Here is a 23,514-nt window from a genome sequence, read left to right on the forward strand (position 1 = left end):
AAAAGAACTTCGGAAGAGCTCCATATGAACTATTTTGAAAAGTCACACTGGAGTACTTCTTCCTTGCCAAATAAATTGATTTCTAGCACTAAGTATCTGGGAATAAAGCCCGTTACTGTTTTATTTCAATTTTTGGTTACAATAAACTTCAAATATTTTCCTCTTTATGACATATTGTACATATTATATTGTACTTAAAAAACATATTAAAATGATCTGTGTTGGGTACATTTGCCTTATAAAAGCCTGAGCTGTATTTCCTCCCTAATACTGTTCTTAGTAACATTTTGGAATAAACCTTGAAACCTGTGAACACGAAATTAAACTCCTCAATAAGCCAGGTTTACAGAGGTGTGGATTAACTTGGTCTTTGACAGATCTCAGTGGATCCTTCACTTTTTGTAAACCAAAACTCACTTCCAGTTAGGAAAATTTAACTTCAGGCACTGAGAGCAGAATTTAGGCTTCTCCCAGCTAAATGGGTGTTACATTCAGTAGCTTTATAGTCAATAATGAAAAGGTTTTGCCTACCTGTCTACAAAAAACTATTAAGAAAAAAAGGGTGTATGACCACTACAGCATTTTAAGGAATAAATTTCTCACAAACACATTGATATTAAAGCCAAATTAATCTCAGTTTTCTTCTGCAAAAATATCTTATGCATGAATACAGCTGCTTGTGTCACCTCCAGTTTAGCTGTGAGAATAAATGTTGGAAGTAAGACATCCCAGCCGCTGCTGAACTAGAGGAAATTATGTTTTACATGCTGAAACCTTGTTGATAATCACAGTTCAGGCTGTTGTGTCAAAAAGAAAAGTTGCACAAGTGAAAGAAAGGTATCAGAACGAGGTTGTAAAAATAACCTCACTTCTGGTGCTTCTTGGTTGGACTGGGGCTGCTTGACTTTGCAATTTTAATGCTTTTTCAAGATTTTCTTGAACCTTCCTTACAAAGCAAGCCTATCCTTCTCATTTTAATCTTGTTTTCTATTAACCATAGCAATGTATACAGTCAGATTAGCTGATTGATCTCTCACCAGATGACTCATACTCTGCACTTAAAGCTGGACAAAAATGGCTTGACTTTCCATTATTTCACATTTTTCTTTGAGGCTGATCTCATCGTATTATTGAAACCATATTCCTGACAACCCCAGCAGGATTTGTACCTTACTTTTTAGGAGCTGGTTTTGCCTGTGAACGTTTTCTTCCGAGAGGATCCTTGATGATGTTTTTATGCTGCACATACAGTTGGAGACAGACAGTTTTGGTTTGAGGACGCCCTGTGCTTGGATCTCTTTGGATTTGGAGGTGTCTTTGGAGGGATCTCTCCTTTTTGATGAACCAGCAGCAGTGATTGCCTCTCTGGATGCTGCATCTGGAAGAATGCAGCTCCTCCTTCTGCTTCCCAACAGCATTTGTGTTCCTGTAAAAAACAGAAAAAAACCCACCCAAATCCTATATCATGAGAATACTTTTTTCACAGTCCACATGATTTTTATTTCCTGCAAAACTACTTTCAGGAATATATTTTAAAAGTTGTAACTGATACAAGTTTTATCAGGATTGCTGTGCAGCTGTACTGTAACAAAAAGTTATTGACAGAAATAATCACAGAGGGTATAAACAATCTCAGAGGGTACTATTCAGAAAAATACACTGCCCTTCTGAAAAATGCATACACACTCTGACGGACAGCATGGAAGAATCAAGATATCTCTGACAAAAAAACTGTGTTATGTGTCTTTGTCTTGCCTCTTATTTGTTTAAGAGGAAGGACATGGACCTCTTGGAGTAAGCCCAGAGGAGGCACCAAGATGATCAGAGGGTTGGAGCAGCTCTGCTGTGAGGAAAGGCTGAGAGAGCTGGGCTTGTTCAGCCTGGAAATAAGAAGACTGTGGGGTGACCTAATTGTGGCCTTCCAGGACCTGACAGGAGCCTGCAGGAAAGACAGAGAGAGACTATTTACAGGGCCTGGAGTGACAGGACAAGGGGCAAGGGCTTCAAACTGAAAGAGAGTAGGTTTAGATTTGATATTAGGAAAAATTCTTCCCTGTGAGGGTGGGGAGGCCCTGGCACAGGTTGGCCAGAGAAGCTGTGGCTGCCCCATCCCTGGAAGTGTTTAAGGCCAGGTTGGAGGGGCTTGGAGCAACCTGGGCTAGTGGAAGGTGTCCCTGCCCATGGCAGGGAGTGGGAATGAGATGATCTTTAAGGTCCTTTCCAACCCAAACCACTCTAGGATTCTATGATTTAAAATTGATTAAACCAAGTGGCCATTTACAAAGGTGCATTTTAGGCAGAGTTTGGAAGGGAGAAAAAGTAGAGTAGCAAAAAAAAAAAGAAAAATCAGGAAATTATATCCAAGAAATTAGGGACAGCATGGAAAGGGCATCAGGATCAGCAAGGAGAGAAAGGAGGAGCAGATGGAAACTGTTCAATGTCCCCGTAAGCCCCTGGGCAGTGGTCCCTTGTAGCAGCAGCCCCATGGCCATGCACACAGCACAACTCTGCTCTTCCTTTTTAATCCTGTACATGAATGGCCTATTGGCAGTTCTAGTTACAGGCTGGATCAGACCTAGATATTTATGTAGGGGGGAATGATCAATAGCTATTTAAAATCTCTGAAAAAAAATGCAACTGAGACGTCTGGGAGGTACAAGGGGAAAAAAACCAACTGGTTTCAGCCCTAACCACAGTGCCAAACAAACCAGGCAGGGATTGTCCTACTCTATAATGTGAACACAAAACATTCAATAAATGACTAGTGTTTCAAATACAAAGACTTTTTAAAAGTAGATTTAACATAATTCCTTTCTCTGCTGACTCACTCTCAGCAGCTGCCCCTCTCTAAACACTTCTTTCCCATGTTTTGGTTGAGGACAGAGGGAAGATTAGAAGTGTTTTTCTCCTCTGAGCCAATCCATGAGAAAGGATGAGATGGCACTGGTGGTATTTAAAAGCCTTGTAGACATGGCACTTGGGGACATGGATTAGTGGTGGGCTTGGCAGTGCTGGAGGAATGGTTGGACTCGATGATCTCAGAGGGCTTTTCCAACCTAAATGATTCTGTGTTTCTATGATTCTGTCTTAGGCACTTTCTTATTTCACAGTCATTCACTAAAATCAGATCTTGCAGTGTGACAAGTTTTCAGTTCACTTTCCCAGTTGTTAACCCACTCACAATAGATGGAAATATTCTTGTCACAAAATGATGGTCTCCTATGCATTTTAGTGGTTTGAGCGGCTCTTTTTGTCTACCCTGTGTTTCTGAGGAAATCAGAGCCATTAAGACACAGCATTCACTGGTTTTCCCTTACCATGCAGATCAGAAAGTTTTGAACACAGAATCACAGAATTGTTTAGGTTGGCAAAGACCTCTAAGATCATCGACTCCAATCATAACATCTAAAGTTCCTCTCTGTAACTGTTCATAGAGGGAGACAGAGTCAGCTTCTCAGGGGATCCTCTAATGAGAGATCCCTGAAGATCAGCACAGACAAAAAACCCCAGCCCTTTATTTCATTGATTGAGATGAACTCCATCCTAAGCAATTCCACAGCCTTACAGGAAATCTGCTCAAAGCAAGGAGGTGCATACAGAGCTCTCACATTCTGGGGTAGCATCCAAGCTCTCCCTCTCCTCTCTGATATAACTTATTTTTCTCCTTGCTTTTCATGCATTGCAAATATTTGCCTTATCTTTTGTCAAAACTGAACTCTCTTCTCAGGGAGAAATAGTTTTGATGCAAATGCTCTCAGCAGACTGGACAGACTCAATTCTGTGCATACACTCAGAGTTCATGCATATACAGTGACCTGTTCCTTCAGTCCCTGACTGATCCTGTACCTGCAGTCACACACTGTGTTGCCATGAATATCTTAGGATACATAGAGAGGAAAAAATATTGGGACAGATTAATGGGTTATGGGCATCACAGAGTGTTTGTGGGAGGAGGTAGGAACATGCAGTGGGGTAGGAGAAGATGAAGAAAGCAGCAGGTAGCATTAACTGCAGAGGAGGAAGTCCTTTCAATAAGGCAGCCAAAATGTTAGATGGATAGAGGGGGAAAAAAAGAGGGGAGCTAAGCCACAGAAAGAACATGAATGGAAAACAAATTATCTCATTAAATCACCTTTTAAATTGAAAGAGTTTACTGGCCATCAGACAACAGAGAGAAGAAGAAACTGGAAATGAGAAAAGTTTCTGCTCATCCATGGCTACATCAAAGTAGGAGATAATTTGCCTTCATATCAAGAAATGGTCTGTGCAACAAATGTGTGTGTGTTGTGAAGCCAAACAGCTTCTTCACTGAGACAGTCAGACAGCTCAAAGCATGGCTGTGTCCCCAGGAGGGACTGTTTGCTGCTGCTGGGCAGCAGTACCCAAAACTCCAGCTGGAATCGTCAGGGTGGTCAAAATGGGCTGTAAGGAAGAAGGATAAAACAGGAGAGACCAGAGTGAGTGAAGGAGCAGACTCTCACATCTCTCCTCTCTAACTTCTCAGTGTATTGATCTGAACAAAAGAAAGAAGAGTATTCACACTCCATTTACTCCTAACTACCAGACCAGTTATTTGTGGATATTGGCTTCCAGGTGTAAGTACAGGAACCTTCTGGAAGTGAGAATTAAGCTCCAAGAAATGCCTTAATGCATTGCAAATGGAGACAACCCTCCCTCCTCACTGCACCCCTTCCCTGCTAAAAGAAATGCCACCATTGGCATTCACCCCACAAGGTCTGGGGAATACCTGTAAAGACATGGATTAGGAGAGAAAGAAACGCACCAACAAAACTAGGAATGGGGTCTCAAATTAGAAAAAAGTGACGGATGTTTCTTGGTGTTTTGTGACAACAAAAGGATGTCTAAGAAAGAACTAAAACCAGCACAATTCCTCATGAAATTCAGGTATAAAACCACCACATTCCTCCTGCATGAAAACTGTCTTCCTTAGATCTTGTTCTAATATCATAACTAAATCTTAATCCTTATTAGATTCACAGTATGGGGGGATTTTTAAATTTTTTTTAGTTAATTAAGGTGATAAAAAAGGTGTGTCTTGTTCTTGTCTAACACTGAAGGCAATCAGAATAATAACAGAGTCAATTTGCTAAATTCTTTCCTCCACCTCCCTCTTGAATTAACCTTTCTGTTCAAAAGGTACACCCAGGTGCAGTGAATCCACAGGAAAACACAGCACAGCAAACCAGACAAGGGCTCCAAAGATCAGCTCCCTCATCCTCAGGGCAGCTCTCAATTACCTTCACTAACGAACACAGATGCAAATGATATTGAGAAAAAAAAAAAGAACAAGGCAAAGGTACTTAAAGGTAAGATCACAGTGTTTCACTCTGTACATTCTGGACCCATTTTTAATATACTGTGTGGGGAATTAGGACTGTTACTCTCATTAAGACTATCTGGAATTGTATATCTAAATCCCCACGAACCAAACTTGAAATGTATATGCCCCTCTGAGAGCAGCTAGAATTGCAACTGGATGACTAGAAATATATGGTTTTCCTATTATCCCAGCTGAAGAAAGACTTTAAAACTAATGAACAAAGACATGAAAGTGTAATGCTTTGGGAGATACAGGAGAGCAAAACTCAAAGAAACAGAGAACAGAATGACTCCATTAATAAAATTCAGCGAGTACAGATCCTAGTTGTAAAAGTTCAGGAACAAAATTTAAGGAACAAAGTCATAATTACATTTGGAGAAAGGTCATTTTTGTCCCGTGCAAGAAAGAAGATGACAACAGCTCAATTTTTAAATAATGGCTTAGTGAAAACCATACCATATTGGAGGAGTTAAAAATATTCTGCGAAACCAAGGGAAGGTTTTCAAAAACTCCTTTAAAAAAAAAAACCCAAAAAACGAATCCTTGATCTCTGAGAAAAAGAAGTATATTGTTTTACTGTAAAGTATCTTTTTACATTCTCCCTCCTCTCCCTTCAGGGGGTTTTGCTAACGGGAAGTGACCCTGCATTACAGCAGGTTAAACTTGCCTTTCCTTGAGACACACACAATCCAGGCAAACATCCCCTTTGCCATTGTTACTGCCTTTTTTTTCCCCCCTTTCACTTTACAGCAGGATAATGCAGCTTTTCATACTTGCATAGAAGACTCTTCACAGTGTTTCAGTGGGGATTTTTGACGATTTGTGACAAAGTGCTCCTTTGAAATTGGCCAAAGTTCATTTTAGCAGCCGCAGCACCACGAATCCTCTCCGGCCACCAAGTCAGCCCAACACAAGGTGGTTGGGAAGGAGACACACAGTGCTGATCCACTGTGTGCCATTAATGAGATCAGACATCCCCACTGTAGGTAGGCTTTCCGTTCCAGACCACCCATTGGGTTTTTTTATTTTAATTTAATAAAAGCCCCATGTCCTGAGCTGCTGAGCTCTCCTGGACCTCCATGGTGGGAGCTGATGCTGCCAATACCCCAAGCAGAGAGCAGCAGCAATTAACATTCCTCAAATATGAGAAACTTCTGCTTTCTTCAAGATTTAGACCCAGGAACGTGTAGGAGTGGGTTGCACAGAGCCCACATGTGCCTCAAGCAACGATCCCTAATCCAAAGCAAGACTCCCGATGACAAAGACTGATGACTCAATTCTTATCATGAATCAAGGATTGCCACAGCTAAGCCACACAATCTTAGACATGAGTAAACAGCCCCCATCATCTCGGCAGCCTGGTAACGCAGAAAGATGGAAACACTGAGAGCAATGACAGCATTATTCGTTATTTCAGTGTTTGTCAAGGGATGCGAGATAGGACGGATAATTTATGTCTCACATGGCTGCCGAGGAAAAGGCATCACTTCTAATCAGTCAACAGGCTGCAGTCGGCAAGGAGTGCTACAAAATTCAGATGTTTTTACTAAACTTTCTGCTGACCAGCAATGAGCCCCATGTCCCAAACTGCCTCCTGATGTTTGTCAAATGACTCATTTACAAGAGGCAGCTTCAGCTGCTGCTAAGCATTAGCACCCATGGAAACTACCTGAATTGCTGGGAATGTAGCTCTGCCCGTGCTCCCTATTCAAAATGTGATGCTAAATAAGGTCTTGATTTACCTTTCAACAAAAACCTGGGGTTGGATCCTGAGAAACAGGGCTGGGTCGTGTCCTCAACTCCGTTCCCGGAATTGTCAAGATCCAAAGTCAAGGTTACTTTGTAAGTTTGAAGCAAGAGAATCAGACAGCCCATTACTCCCAATGAAAGTGTCATTGTACCTGCACTAATTCTTTTTCAAACAGCCCTGCCTGGTGGGGATAAAGCTTAATTATCTCAGCTATATCAATAAAACCTCAAGCTAAGAGTCTAGATTAAAAAATTATCTCTAACAAAAAAAGGTTATCTTTTTCCTAGCTCTCTCTTTTGGGTTTTCTTTAAACCATGTTGACAGCTGTGGACACATTTCTCAGAAGGAAAAAGGCTTTCTTTGGGCAAAAACTAATATTTGACTGTAGGAAGTTGTAATCATTTATAAGAGAAAGCTTATCAAGTGTACCTAAGAGCTGTTAGGCTTCAAACCTTATAATCAGTCCAAAGTAGGAAGAGCTTCTTGATGTCAAGAAACAGTTTGTTTACAGAAGGCTTTTGGCAAAATTAGTGTAGTCCCACACTTGGCTTCAGAGCAAACAATCCCATAACCAACTAATCAACAGCCCCTCACAATAAGCCTCTCCGTGGTGATAGCTAATTTATTTTCTCTAAATGCTTCACAAATAACTAACTGACCTTCTTTCTTGGCGTCAAATAAGAGAATGACACTTATTTCAGGGAGGTCATGGGTACAGATATGCTGCTGAGGACAGGACGTGGCACCGACTCCGACTGGCACGGAGAGGTTCGGTGCGAAGAAGGACTTGCAAGGGCTGCACCAGCAAAATGGTGCAGTTCAATGGCCTCGAGTTGCACTAAAGGATGATCAGGTTGGACATCAGGAAACATTTCTTCACTGAAATTTAAGTTATATAGTTCAGTGAGCATGACGGTGTTCGGTTGAAGGCTGGACTTGATAATCCTGGAGGTCTTTTCCAACCTTAATGATTCTATGACTCTATCAATGGCACCTGCAGGAGATCATCTTACACTTCAAATCATGACAGTGTATTGTTGCTGCAGAACATTTCAGTGGGCAGCTAATAATCCACCTCCATGATTCGATTTGACAGCTTGCACCAGTGAGCTCCCAATATCCAGCTGGTCGACTACAGCGTTTCCATGTTTTGGTAACATTTTGCCCCTTTGCTTCCCATGAGCTGGGACAGAATAAAAGGAAAAATATTTCCTTTTCATTAAACCTTTCATAATTTGGAGGTTGGTCGAGCACCTGGTAATTATTTTCTCATTTAAGACAATCAGTCTTAGGTTTTAGACTCATGCTTTGAATCATCCTAGTTTTTCTTGCCTTGTTTTTTCGACCATTCTGTGCCAGACCTGTGTCTTTAACAGATGCAACACTCCCGGGCAACTGGTCCTTAGAGTGAGAGGATGTGTGTTCATATTGTTAAGAACCATGGAAACAGTTATTGAAAAATACTTTGAAATTTGCTGCTGTACTTGTGAGACATTCCCAGTAACAGCCACGAACCAAAAACCTCGGAGTCAGAAATCCATGTTTGCATTTCCAGGATGTCATGCTAGAAGCTATCAGGCACTATTGTAATGACTCAAGGAGTAATCTGATGCAGTGTGACTTTAAAAAAAAATGTTCAGGATGATTCAGAACATTTAAATGGTGATTTGCTGGGTAAGAAATGTATCGACCACTTGTTATTCTCATCATGTCCAAGGCACCTAGTTCAGCTCTTTCTGATAATTTACCGCAGCCAGGCTGAGCCAAGTATTCATTTCACAGACTGCAGAAGGGTTGTTCCTGGTTTAAACCAAGTGTGAATTAGGGCAAAATGAGGCCCTTTACTCTAGTGGCATAATGCAGTCACTGAATCCACATAGCCAACTCTTTTAATCATTATTTTAATGATTCCAGTATTCCGTCTGCTGCCGCTTGCCCTGAGTGCTAACGAGTGACTTGCACCCTCCAGAGTCTTTCACTCCAAATTGTCTCACATTTTTACCAACTCTGACAACTCCAGATAGAAATGTCATAGAATCACAGAATCATAGAATTGTGTAGGTTGGAAAAGATCTTTAACATCATGAAGTCCAACCTAACCAAGATGGAAAACAGCAGAAGAATCAAACCCTTAACTTTCACAAGCCAAAACAACTTGGATCTTCAGACAATACGAAGATCTTTGGGAAAATAATTCTAATTTGTGTGTTTCACTCATAGAAATGTGTTCCATAACATCATTAACAGAGCAGACATCCCTCTGTCTTCTCGAGAAATAATGACCTTTCTATCCAACACATTCATTGCTATGTCCCATAACATAAAACTGAGCCTTTAATCCCCAAAAGACACCTGAAGGTTAGGAGCTCCTCCAACTCCAGCCAAATTATTTTATGATCATGCCCTTAGACAAACAAAAGCATCCACCAAAAAATCCCAAACAAAAGAATAACCAAGAAAACCCAACCATCCCCCCAACCATCCCTGGCTGCTCATTGCCTTAAACCACAGAGAAATCATTAAAGAACAATCATATCTATAGGAAAATAATCTCAGCCTGGGCCAGTGTGACATCACAGTGACATCATTGAAAAACAGCTCAAGGGTAGCTTTGACTAACACAACTTGAACATCATCCATCCCTCTTGCTTTCATCTGTTGTCTAAGATCTCCAAGGGTAGACATTTATCCATATGAAGGGCAGGCCACACAGCTCTTCTGAGTCCCATAGTTTAAATAAATGGAATAATAAATACCCCTCCACGCTGATCCCTTACTTCTCTTACACTCAAAGACATCATCACTCCTTCCTTGGTCGCACCAGAGGATGGGGAAACCAGCAGCAGGTAACTGAAACAAAAAATAAAGCTCAAGAGTTTGGTACTCCATAAATGCGAAAGGGTCCAGCAGAGAAGAGGCGTCCTCTTACTTCCAAAAAGTGAATAAAAAAAGCTCCAGGATAAACACAGACAACTGCTATTGCCCATCCCACAGGCTGGGGTCTGTCTCGAAGCCTGGCAGCATCTTCCAGAGTCACCCAGAACAGGACTGCCAATTCCCCACTGAGTTTTCAGCATCTGAAAGGATCAAATTCTCAATTTCTGAGCATGTGACGCAGTACATGAAGGTCACATTGCAGTGTGACACAGACCCAATGACACAAAATGTCTAGACTAAGGAAAATTGACAGCCTCCTCCATTTTAAATTTATACCAGATGAAGGGAAACATCAAAGGAGCGCTTTTTAATGGGCTTTTTGGCATGTGGTGCTTTGTTCTTAACAAGTCGGCACCAGCTGCTGTGTCCATAGTGCCAAGTCAGTAACGTCCCTGGCCAGATTCTGGGCTGATGTAAATCAGTGTCACCCCTCTGAAGGCAGATATTTCTATTGGTTGACATCAGCTGAAGATTTGGCTCTCTGTGCTTAGCAGGTGCAAGCTAAAGTAAAATCTTGTGTGCCATATTTCATATTTCTCCTGTCTTCACCATCCCTGCTGCTGTACACATTCACAGGCTGGAGAGTTAATTGGCATCAGCTGGAGCTACTCAAGTTTCTATACAATAAATTCCATATTGTAAGGAACAGCTTTCCTCTAATTATATCTTGTTCATGTATATATATATATATATATATATATATATTATTTACACATACACAAATCTTGTGCTTTGCCTTACTGCATGGTGACTTTCCCATATACAGAAGATGAGGTGAGAACGCCAGATAGGCCACATTCTTTCACCATAACATTTCAAATACTATTTAATAATGGAAAGTAAATACCACTTATAGTCTTCAGATTTCCTAGTTAGCCCATTCTGATTACCAGGAGTACATATTAGTTTAAAAGTGACCTACAGGATTTTCGTGATGCAAAACATCTCAAGTATCAGAGGCTCTTCGATGTGTATTTAAAGCACAAATATATTTTTATTTTGCAGGTAGAAGCACCTCAAAGTCCCACAGCACCAGCTGTTCTGCTTTTACTCCAGTAGGAGTATGTATATACATACCTGAGCACTGCATAAAGAAATTAAAATAGCTCTTGAAACAAATTAAAATCTAGCTATTTACCCCTTAGAAAACATGCCGCTGACTTCAGCACTTGTTAATAAAACTCTTGTCTAAGAAGGAAACAAGCCTGTAATCATCTGGGGCCATTGAACACCCCAAAAGCCCAGATCCCATCTCAGTTTCCCCTCTTCACTGACTAGGGTTATTTTAATTAAGTGAATTATGCTTTCAAGTCACCTGCCATTCTCTTTGGGAAAAGATATAAGCAACTCCATTACCAGCTCTCTGATCTATCCTGTTCACTGATGTAAATGTTTTCTTCCCCTCCTGAGCATTTCACTCCAGAGTTCTGCAGAAGGAACACAGGCAATGCAACTCCCCCGGACACCCCCACTGGTTCCCAGTGCCCACAGCTCCTGCTGACCATGTCCATTACAACCATCCCCTGTCTGTGTCATTCACCTTCCACTGCTGACTCACTCATGGAATCACAGAATCATTAAGGTTGGAAAAGACCTTTAAGGTCATTGAGTCCAACTGCTCCCCCAGCAATGCCAAGGTCACCACTAACTCACATCTCCAGGAGTCACTTCTACACAGCTTTTAAATCCCCCCAGGCATGGGGACTCCACCACTGCCCTGGGCAGCTGTGCCAGGCCTGGACAACCCTTTTGGTTTCCTATTATCCAGTGTAAACCTTCCTTGGCACAGCTTGAGGCCATTTCCTCTCATCCTGTCCCTTGTTCCCTAGGAGCAGAGCCCAACCCCCCCCGGCTCCCCCTCCTGTCAGGGAGTTGCAGAGAGAGAGAAGGTCTCCCTGAGCCTCCTTTTCTCCAGGCTGAGCCCCCCCAGCTCCCTCAGCTGCTCTTGGTGCTCCAGATCCTTCCCCAGCTACATTCCCTTCCCTGGACACGCTCCAGCCCCTCAATGTCTCTCTTCTTGTGAGGTGCCCAAAACTGACCCCAGGATTTGAGGCTCCCACAGAGTCCAACACAGGGGGACAGTCACTGCCCTGGTCCTGCTGCACACCAGTGCTGACACATATCCCACAATCCTGATGTTTACATAGGAGTGTGATTCATGACATGTCCCTTTTTCATCTCCCCCCACCCTCCTTGACCATCTTCTGTATCTCACCATAGAGCTGAGGAAGCCAGCACAGCACCCACCATCCAAACTAGATTTACTCTCCACCTCAGTGGTTCTTCCTTAATAACTCTGCACAGCAGTTTTGGATATGACAACAAAAGAAGAATAAAACTGTAGCTGTTAGCAGAAACTATTCTGGTTTAGAAAATAGCTGATGTTTGTGAAGGTGCTCAGGCATCAAGAGGTTTACAGTTATTTAAGCTTAAACAGATAAATTCAGACGTTGGCATTTATAATCTTTCATAGAAAAGTGATGATACTGTTTAATCAAGAGGTCAAAAGAGAATTTAAAGTTGTCCCATTTTCTTCTCTTTGCCCCTTTTTAATAATTCAACATAGAGCCCAGTAGGTAATAGATTGTAAAAGATGGATGGAAAACTAGATATTCATGTGGAATATACACTTCACGAAATGTAAGTGAGAAATCAAGATTATAAATGTTCCTGTCTTCAGCAGAAACAAGACTAATCTTTTCATTTTTAACTTACCTTGTATTTATGAGACATCAGCTGCAGACAGTGAAGGAAATTGCAGCATTCCCTGAAAAGCAGCGTTAGCAGGTTCTGACAGCTTGTTAAAAGCTGTGACCAAAGGGAGGGTGATGCACATCCATCACCCGTGACAAGGACCCCATGGAGCCTGGCCAGGGTTTCCCCTTGGCCATGCTCTGAGGGGGGTCCTGTGGCTCTCAGTGGGCCACTTCACACGCTCCTCCAGCTGCCCAGGGGATGTAGATGCTGGTCACTCACTAAAATAAACACATTTAAGTCCCACTACTCTACGGCCTCCCGCAGTTCAAGTCTGACTTCACATGTAACATGGATTTTGCAGCACTTGGAATTCAATTTTTTGCCAGATGATGGATGTAGAGACCCAAAACAATGGAGCTGGTAGAAGATACAGTCCATAGTGATGAAATCACGGGATCATATTCCATCCTTGGGATGCTACAGCACGAAACACGGCTTTGAACACTGAGTCTGAGAGATTTGGACTTCTACATATAATAACCACCCATGAGCATAGCCCAAAATTTACATTTCATTAATAATCCTAAAATATCTTTTTCATATGTGGCACATGGTGGAAATACATAACTCTGGAGATTACCTGGAGCAGCCTCCTGCTGAAAGCAGGGCCTTAGATTAGGTTATCCAGGTCTGTGTAAAGCCAAGACTTGAATACTTGGATTTGAACACGAAATAGTATGAACAATCCTGTAAGCAGAGTTATAATTTCTTTAGTGAAGTCACACCAAAAAATTTAGGAAAAAGACATTCCAAAGAGGCCGTGACTCAACTGGCCCTTTAGGAGACAGCAAACCTGGTCCCAGCACCTGTAAAGCAGAGAAGTATTTGGGTGCTCATTCCAATTCAGATCCTAATAAAGCAGCCTGTACATCCTGGAAACTACATTTACAGATTTCATACACAGAAGTGTAGCCTTGAAAGTAATTTTTCTTCTTCTTCTTCTTTTTTTTTTTTTTTTTAACCATGGTGATGTTATTACCACTTGTATTTCTGCTGGCAGGAAGGTATTGCCTCCAGCTGCAAACCAATATAAACTCCAACTTTCTGGGTCATCAGAAATGTGATGGACAAAGTGCTTTCTGCAGTTCCTTCAGCCAACAAGATAACTATGTTAAAGTACTAACATGGTGTCAAAAGTTGTTTGCTGCCCCTTCTTTGCTAGTTCTTCCTTCTTTTTAAACATTTCATTTCACAAACATTTAATTGCATAAACATTTAGCAGATTAAAGCTTAACATGAGTGGATATGAGCTAGTAAATACTGGAGGGAAAAATATCTAAAATAATTGGGAATATGTTGTCATATGAAATTTCTTCCCCAGAAAGGTGGAGCCCCCATTCCTGGAGGGATTTAAGAGCCATGTGGATGTGGCACTTGGGGACATGGGCTAGTGGTGGCCTTGGCAGTGCTGGGGAATGGCTGGACTTGAAGGCCTTTTCCAACCTTAATGATTCTATGATTAATCTCATATTAATCACTTCTCTCCTTCATTTGACCCAGAACTAAAGGGGACTCACTTTGTCATTCCTCCCAGGTTAAAATCATACCAATTGCCTTTCATTTTAATGAGCAGTGTGGATGTCTCGTGTGTTTAACCAGGTTTCTCATGATTGTCACCTTTAATGGTTGATGGCAGTGCAAGACCTCATTACTTCAGTGATCCTGGGGAGAAAGGCTGTTGTTTTGCAGCATTATTCTGGTTGTTTATACAAATTTCACACAGGAAAGTTGTAGTAAGCTGATAAACACCTTCTTATATGTTACAAAGGGTTCGAGCAAGAGAAATATATATCTTTACGTTCTACATTATTGCTCACACAAAAGGTGGAAGCAGTTAAAAAGGTAACACTTCCCATGTTTATTTACACCTATATTCTTGTGTACACAAATGGTGGAAGTCCTTTTTCAGAAACCAGTATTTCTCAGCTTCTTACCTCACTGATTTCCTCTTTTCAGTAAAACTGTGGAACCGTGAGCAGTGTCCCATTTCACTTTCTAATTGCTTCTGGTAAAAGCAATTCTTCCATGGCCACCATGGTATCACCAAGCCAAGGGAAGGCTCAGTGTTATTTTATTCCTTGTTTCGGTGGAATATCACAGGGACACCTTAGATGGTTTTGAACAAAGCCTTGAATACGTGACACTCCCTACGGAAACTTCAGGAGGACATTGTTATTTGAAATTGGGATGTATGCAATGAAAAGCTTAATTTGATGCTGTCATCCCTTTACATTTCTCCCTCCAACCCTTTAGCACTGGTTGGCATCTTCCCTCTCCCGCTTCCCTCTGTGCCATCTCCCTCCCAACAACACGCAGCATGGATTATGCTTGGAAACACAAAGGGATATTTTCTCTCAGGTGCTGCTCCTGCATCCCTATAGCTGCAGGATCAGTGTCATTGATTTCAGGCATGGGAAAGGGAGAGCAGCAGTAACTTCAAGGAATTTGTACCTTGTCCAGCCCTCAAGACAAGATGCAGCTTCTCATCTTTTTTTTTCCATGTGCACACTGGGAAGATGAAGCTACAGAGGAATCTTAGGAAGTAGCTTATGTTCATACACTGACCCTTAGACCAAAAAGACCATATAAGAACAAGGTAATTGCAATTAAATGTAGCCCAAGGTCGTGGGATACATAGGGGGTAAGTTTTAATCATCGTGCTTTTGCTGAAAAACAGACTTGCTCATTGACATTCCTCCCATCCACCTTCCCTTCCTGGAAAGTCAATAAACTCAGCTGTGGTTATCCAAATGTGCTGGAAAACAGCTGCACTGTAAAATACCCAGTGCAGCAGGAGCTGTACCACTCTGGGCACCAAGCAATCCCCAGGGCACCTCTCCCTTCCCCAAGAGCAATGTTGCAAAGGAAATTTTATGCTTGCAAAATGCTTGGAAATGTTGGAAACAAATATGTTCAAGATTTGCAAACCATTTACCTGGATCCATTAGTTATAAAACCCTGGGCTTGTTACTGTAGCCTTCTAAACTAAAAGCTGAAAACAAGATAATTTTTGATTGCAAGGAGCACAAAACTGAGCTCAGTGCAGTCATCTTCCTAATTTCACACCTTGAAATTCAGCCCTTATTCAAAGAAAGACCTAGTTATTTTCAGGGGATAAGCACTTGCATGTTACAGGGAGAAAAAAAAATAAATTACAGTAATAGATGGTTAAAAGTAGAGGTTTAGTGCAGAAAACACAGGTGGAGTTTTCCCTATCAGCTGATGAGCAGCATGGCAAATATTCATGGCAGTCCTGGAACTGAAAGCTGGGCTGTGCTCTGACTCACTGTGCCTTTGCAGAAACAAGCATTACTGTTATCTGCTCACACAAAATCACTGCGGTGGGTCTGTTCCAGCCTGAACCTCTGCTCCACCAGACTGAGGTTTAAGGAAATCACTTACCTGGCTCACCACTTGAATTAGGAAGTTGGAGGGAAAACAGAGTGTGAGAGCTGCCAGAATGCTCATCATCTTCCTTCTTTGTTGCTACTACGTTATTATGTCCTCTGGGTATATCCACAAATGCTGGAAGTTCTGAGATAAGGACACTTTGCAAAGGGTATTTGCTACCCAAACAGCCTTCCTTTGTTTTCACTTTATTAATTACCTTATTTTCTGTGAAGTCTGCACTCAAGTCTGATCTGAGTGGAGTCTTGTTTGCTCCTGGGAGCTTTGTTGGAGCTGTCTCCTCCATGGGCTCTCCATTAGCTATGCCATCTACTCCATCTGCTGTTAATCTGGACAAACTGCACTTTATATTGAAGGATAACGTGGATCTATATGTTTTTTGGCATTTAATTCGAGGTTGGGCAATGCACACATCGAGGGACTTGTCGAAATAATAGATGGTACTTGGGCACCGCTGAGAAACCTGGAGGTGGACACAGGAGAGGAATGAAGGTGGTACTTTCTCCATCCCATCACTGCTTTCAAGGCCCAAGCCAGTCTCCTTGATTCCAGGGTCAAAAAGCTGCTTTTGTGGCTCTTCACCTAATCTTGGGCAAGACTCAGAAACCTTTCCTGGAGAGGCACGTTGGGGTGTGTGGCCTGGTGGAGGCCACTGAGGGAGGAGAGCAGGGACCCTGCTGGAGGTGGGGGACGCAATGCTGGGGTCCTGCACAGCCCCAGGGCCACATGCTGTGTCCCCAGAGCCCACAGCCACACGCCTGGCTGTCACAGTTATGGAGGCAAACCCGTTCTGCTGCTTGGGACACCGTTTTTCCTCTGTGACGTGAGAGTCCAGTGGTGACTTGGTGTCTTCTAAAGATGCCTGAACCTCCAGTCTGCTGGGAAGTACCAAAAATGCTCTGGTAACCTTGACTGACCCCTGATTAGACGAAGACTGCTTTGTGTGGCAAGCACTGGGCTGGGGGATCATGGACTGCATAGGCAAGGCAGGCTGCTTTCCTTTGGATTTATTCCCATCAATCATCTGTGAAATGATTACTGGTGAAATCAAGGCTGTATTTTGTGAAGACAGAGATTCCTGCAAATGAAAAGATTCAAATTATCAACATACTCTATGTGCAACTGTTTCTCATCTACCAGCTATCACACCAGTTTTGTTCAATCACAGACAGTTTTGTTCAATATCTCTTCTTAATTTTCTACTCATATTAAATTTTTTTGTCACTTAAGAACACGTTCTTGAAATCAGCTCTGAATTGTCTTGGAGGCTTCAATGAAAAAAAATATTAAAGTTTAAATTGTGTATTCCACACTATTATTTTGAGTATTTATTCTGTCGCCACATTTGGGATTTGTAGCTGTTTAAAAATGGACATGGCAAAGGCAAGTGCCAGTTTCAGACTCTAAACCTCTCTTTCATGATGGTCTGCTGGAACCTGAAGTACATTTAAATATATTAAGGGTCATTATGCATGACATCACATGGTGCAGAGAACCTGTGGGCACGAAGGTCATCACAGCTCTACAACCTCATCAGTTATAAGCATGGAGAAACTTCTCCATGATCCCTCCCACAAAAGTGGTACCATTACTCAGATAGGAGTTCTGGGTACTATTTTAATTAATTAGTTCCCTCTTGCTTATAATTACTTGGTGATACCTACCAATGATATAAAAAATCTATGTCCAAGATTGATTGACAGTGGCCCAGATTGATTTTCCCTCCACAACAGTAAACATCTATCTTGATATTCCATATGTTACTTCACTTGAGAAGTCAAAGGAGGTGCTTTCATGTTCCAGCTCTCTGACAAAGAGTAAACCTGAGTTTAAAACCTCCTGCTATTATTATCCACGTGGCTGGTCACAGAAGTCACACACAATAAAGCATCTGGCCTAATCTCATTGCTGCTGTAAATTGGTTGATTAGATTGCTCCTGCCCTGTGCTCCCAGATCTTTTGATCCTGATGGAAATAAAAAACCCAAACACTGAATTGGCATGCAGGATCTGAGGATCAGCTCCATAATGAAAGCTCAGCCCATGTTTAGGTGCCATTTACTCCTGCTTGTTATGAGCTCACCCCAGTCCTATCTGGGCGTCTCTCATCTGATAATCAGCTCAACAAGGGTTTCACAGAACACAATATTATTCAGACTGTGAGGGTGGCAGTGTTGTGGCCTCCCAGGTACCAGGGTCATCCTTGTCAGGGCTTTGGTGCCAGAGCTGGGACACTGCACCAAACCACATGGGGAGATGATCTTTAAGGACCCTTTCAACCCAATCCTGAGATCCTATGAGAGCATTCCTGTGTTCCTGTCCTCCGTGCAGGGAAACACCACCAAAACTGGGCTCCCTTGTAACTCTTTAGAAGGAGGTGATTGGGAACCCAAATGGGTAGAGGTAGATCAAGCGTTTATTAACGAGGTGAAATGCCAAATAAATTTTATCAACTCTTTAAACCAGCTGCCTGTGGTTTTGACAATTCAATAATTTCACAGCCCCAGGGAAAGCATTTTCTTCCTTCTCTGTTTCTTTCATGGTTTGTAACAACATTTGCCTCATATTTTCTGCACTTCATTTACTTCTGCCTCCAGGTTTAAGACCTTTGCATGCCTTCCAAAACTCTCGCCTTCCCCAAGATTTCTACAGGGCACCAAAGAAGAATGTTCCTTGAGAGACTTTATTTTGGATGCATCTCTCATGCTCCAGTAGTTAATTTGACATTTATTCCTTTTGTTAAGGGCTGCACAGATGGAGACATCCTGCAAGAGTCCAAAGGCATGTCAAAAACGCTCCTGATTAGCTACAAACTCCTGCACCAGTATTTTAAATAATTTGCTTTTCCTTTTTCTGCTTGGATATTTGTATTATTTCCTCCTCCCAATCTTTGGCAAAGAAATGGATCCTTAAGGTTTGACCAGCAGATCCTTTGCTCGTTGGGAGCTTTCAAGCTTCACTGCACCCTGTGAGAAAAATCCACACTTACACAAAGTAATTGCGAGGATCTGAAAGCTTCAGGCTTTATCTTGAGAACATCTCAGGCAGAGTGTACTGATATTTGGGATGCCACTTGATTTAGTCTCCTGGGGTGTTTTTAACAACTTCTTTTCCCCAACAAAACAGGCAATTTTCCCCCCTGACCAAGAGCGCACAGAATCACAACACTTAGCCATCATTTTATTTGGCTTTTCTGCTGCCTAAGCTAAGCCTAGCTAAACAAAACCAAGTCCAAACACACTGCTCAGCAATCAGTGATTGTTTTCTAAACCCTCATGCGTTCTGCTGACTGCTATCCAAACAGAATTTATTTATTTTACCTTGGTAGAGCTCGATGTGCCCCCCCCAGCACTCTCCTGCTGAAGGCCTGAGCATGTCCTGTGACCGTCAGTGCTCCATCGCTTCTGTGTCACCCCTGGGGAAAAACACAGAGAAAGGAACATTATTTCCAGTGTTCTGGAGGAGATGAGTTAGAAAATGTGTTTTTAAATGGAGTACAAGCAGGAGGGAAAGAGCTCCTGTAAATGATCTGGTTGCCCTGGGATCTGTTTCTCCCGCTTTGCAGGAGAGGCACTTGAACCACCCCTGGGATCCTGTTGCAAGGATGTGGACAGTCTCACAATGTGTTCAGGGTTGATCCAAAGCTCCAGTATCTCTGCTTTTGATTTCCATGGCTTCAGGCATGAGGGTGGAGGTATCAGGGAAGGTGGGAAACGCAGATTCCAACAAGCATCCCTTTTGTGCTGTCTGCAGAACAGGGAGCACAAACCAGCCCAGGAACGGGCTGGACACTGTGAGCTCCATTTCATTTGCACTAAGTCACCTTCACGTTTAAAGAACTGCAGTAATTTCAAGCCATATTCACCGGTTCTATTACATCAGAACGTTTCTAGTTCAGGGCAACTGTTACACCAGTACATCAGCCTCTGCTTTTGTTATTTTTTTGTTTTCTGTGAGCTCTACTCTCTCTGCAGCTTTTTACATGGAGCTAATTTCCATTTAACACACAGGCTGGGCCATTGCAATGATGCATTACGTCTGCTGTCAACCCCTCTGCCAGAAATTACGTTACTTTCTATTTTGTATCAAGCATCCAAAATTAATTTTCAGAAATTCTCCATTTGGACTGAAATCTCTTGGCATTCCTGGCTATTGCTTTACAGCAACATGTCACACCACTGCTAAGCGCTTTTGTGTTATTTTTCTTTCACCTAGACAGCCTGCCACAGAAGTTTTTTGCTAAGCAGAATTTCAGTTTATATGTAACAATATATTAACAAAGCAATGTAACTCAGCTCCACTTCAAGAAGTGTTTTTTTAAGCGTACTCACCACAACAGGCTTCATGGCTTTGTCTCCTTGGGTGAAGGGAAGAGAGGAAAGAAGAGATCAAGAGATCTCCTTCAGTCCCACCACATCTCAAAACACTTAGAGGATGTTTGATGAACCTTTTTTTTTAATAAAGTACACTAAAATATACTTTAACACTTTACTAGCAGAACTCCAAGATGCCAATGGCACTGTGTTTATCCATGGTTGGCATGAAAAAAGAGGTTGGTTTTTGTCATTGAGCAACAGAGAGTCCTGAGCAGCAGAGCAAACAGCTGGACTCATTAGCCACAGCTTGGGAAAAAAAGAGAATACAGAAAATAGCCAGAGCAGAGGGCCCACAACATGTTTTTTGGCAAAGAAATAATGCAGAGTTGCAATCAGTGAACCTGATCTAATGTTGGTAACTGCTGGCACCAAACATGGGCGAGATGCCCTTGGAGCACCTCACCTTGTCGTGGGGCACAGAGAGGAACACAAAAACAGCAAGGGAAAAAATCCATCAGGATTCACGAGCAGTGGGATAGGGGTAACTCCTGGGGGAGCCTCGCGGAAAGGTTATTTTCAGTGTGCCAGTAATGTGATGAGTTACATGTGAACGCCATCAGGATGAAGAGCTGCTACATGTGCTGTCTTATTCACTTTTTAAAACAGCTAAATAGAGAATAACTTGCAGAGAAGGATAAAGAAGAAATTCTTGGATTGAGTTATGACAAGATCTTAAAAAATCCAAAATTTTGTTTAAAAAACCTTACGTAATAAAGCAACAAATTCCACTGAGTTATCAATATTTTCCTCAAATGCTTTACAGTAAGAAACCCACAGTTGTCTCGGATCGAGCAGGAAACTACAACAGGAGAACATCAACTTGTGAATGTCAACCAGTGCACAAGGAAATCCAGAGGGCTGGCCAGAGATAAATCAGATCCAGGCAGGCTTCTTTTACCAGATGGTTTTCCATGAATTTCATTCAAATGTACTTCCAGCACAAAAGACTGACACTAAAGGGCCAAAGAAGAACAAGCTGTCAAAGTCCACATTGCAGATTTCATATAACAGGTAAATTATTCTTATCAAAGTAATCTCCTATGATTAGCAATAATCTGTAGGTAGAAACTTCCAATTTCCTACAGATCCCTTGGAACAGACTGGTTAATCCTTGCTTATCTAACTTTAAAAAGTAGCTGTTTCTGGAGTAGAAAAGATGGGAATAATTGAGGTGGGAAGAAGAAGAGGAGGAAATATTTATTTTCTTTGCTAAATCATTCACAGTGGAGTTTTGCACTGCCTTTTTTACCATATCCTGTGCAACGACATTCTCATATTACTATAGGAATCCTATTGTTGAAAAACACTCAAACTTTTGGCAAGTCATTTGATCTCGTTGCTGAGACAGATTAAATGGCATTGGTGGTAAAAGCACCAATTTTTCCTGATATTATTAAATCTATTCCTGGAAGCTTCACGTCTGTTAATTCATGTCACCAGAACAAGCAAAGAAAAAAAAACTAAACCTTTAAAAAGAGCTTGAGTCTGTGTTTGAAATGAAGACACTACGGGGAGCACAAGGCTTTAGCTGAGATGTGTCACATACCAGGTTTTCAAATTCTCCTTGCTGACAAAACACATTGCACTGGAACTCTTGTTACACAACGAAACGCAAAGTTCAGTTTTTCCCTGGTGCGAAAGCACGAAAGAAATGGCATTTCAAGTACTTTCCATCTCTGTGGGGAGCATGAGAAACTTATTTCTATCCAAGCTGAAATCCCATGGATTTGTTTAACCTCCCCAGACCTTCCCTTCCCACCACGATCCACCTCTCCAGCTTACACTAACGGGAGATGAAACGAGGAATAGAGAAGCAACTGCTGGCAGGTGACCTTTGTCCTGTTACATCTTCCCTCTTTTTCTTTTTTTTTTTTTCCCCTCAAAACGCTGTTTGTTGAACCAAATGATACGCTCCTTGGCAAGGCATCTGGACATCCGGCTCCAGACCAGGGTTTTCCTAATTAGGGAGTGCAGCTGGAACCGATTCTCCCAGTCTCGAGTGCCTGGATCTCTGCCTCGGGCCAACTGGCAGCCGGCTCAGATAATGATTCAGAAAAGATGTACTTGTAAATCAGCTTGCTGAAACAGAGATCGATTGCAAAGGTGAGGGTGCTGCTGAAAAACAGCGTCCTGCGAATATTTGGCATGCACAGGACAGCCCAGTGTGGAGCCAGCTGAGGTTTTGTACAAAACTTGAGACATACAGAGAAACAGTCCATGGAAAATGCTGGTTTACCAATGTTTCAGGTGTTTTCTAGACATATACAGGCTGCCTGCTGGGGGATGTTGTTTGATGATAAACTACCTACAAGAAGGACATTGAGGGGCAGGAGCGTGTCCAGGGAAGGGAACAGAGCTGGGGAAGGGTCTGAAGCACCAGGAGCAGCTGAGGGAGCTGGGGGGGCTCAGCCTGGAGAAAAGGAGGCTCGGGGGGACCTTCTCACTCTCTGCAAATTCGTGATGGGAGAGGGAAGCTGGGGGGGGGTCAGGCTCTGCTCCCAGAGAACAAGGGACAGGACAAGAGGAAACGGCCCCAAGTTGTGTCAGGGGAGGGTTAGATTAGAGTTCAGGGAAAATGTCTTGAGCAAAAGGGTTGTCAAGCATTGGAACAGGCTGCCTGGGGAAGCAGTAGTATCACCATCCCTGGAAGTGTTCAAAAAACCTGTGGAGTGGCCCCTGGGGACGTGGGTTAGTGATGGGCTTGGCAGTGCTGGGGGAACAGTTGAACTTGATCTTAGAGGGCTTTTGCAACCTAAACAATTCCATGATTGACACCCAGAGTGACACTGGGCAGAGGTGGAATGACTTCAGACCACTGGCCCTGGCCTCATCTCCAGTTTTTGTCATGAAAGTTGCATATTCTGTTCATTTACTATTCACATGCTGACAAATTTCAAATGTGTGTCAGCACTTCTGGTCTCCTCTGCTCTGCTCCAAGCCCTGCTT

The 23,514-nt window shown here is 42.4% G+C and overlaps 1 protein-coding gene across 2 annotated transcripts in view; it reads right to left on the minus strand.

The window, feature by feature from the left end:
* The window catches only part of CUNH10orf90 (chromosome unknown C10orf90 homolog), a 64,007-nt gene that overhangs the window by 12,971 nt on the left and 27,522 nt on the right, over window positions 1-23,514 (minus strand). For both annotated transcript variants that reach the window (XM_051801109.1, XM_051801108.1), the window contains exons 2-4: window positions 19,513-19,607; window positions 16,188-17,271; window positions 1,175-1,426 (exon numbers count right to left, since the gene is read on the minus strand). In XM_051801109.1, the coding sequence (XP_051657069.1) occupies window positions 1,175-1,426; window positions 16,188-17,271; window positions 19,513-19,607 (1,431 nt within the window). The remainder of the gene's footprint in view (window positions 1-1,174; window positions 1,427-16,187; window positions 17,272-19,512; window positions 19,608-23,514) is intronic.

This window comes from Manacus candei, unplaced genomic scaffold (genome assembly GCF_025592945.1).
Source record: "Manacus candei isolate 608988 ecotype Guabito, Panama unplaced genomic scaffold, ASM2559294v1 h1tg000050l, whole genome shotgun sequence".
Taxonomy (NCBI): Eukaryota; Metazoa; Chordata; class Aves; order Passeriformes; family Pipridae; genus Manacus; species Manacus candei.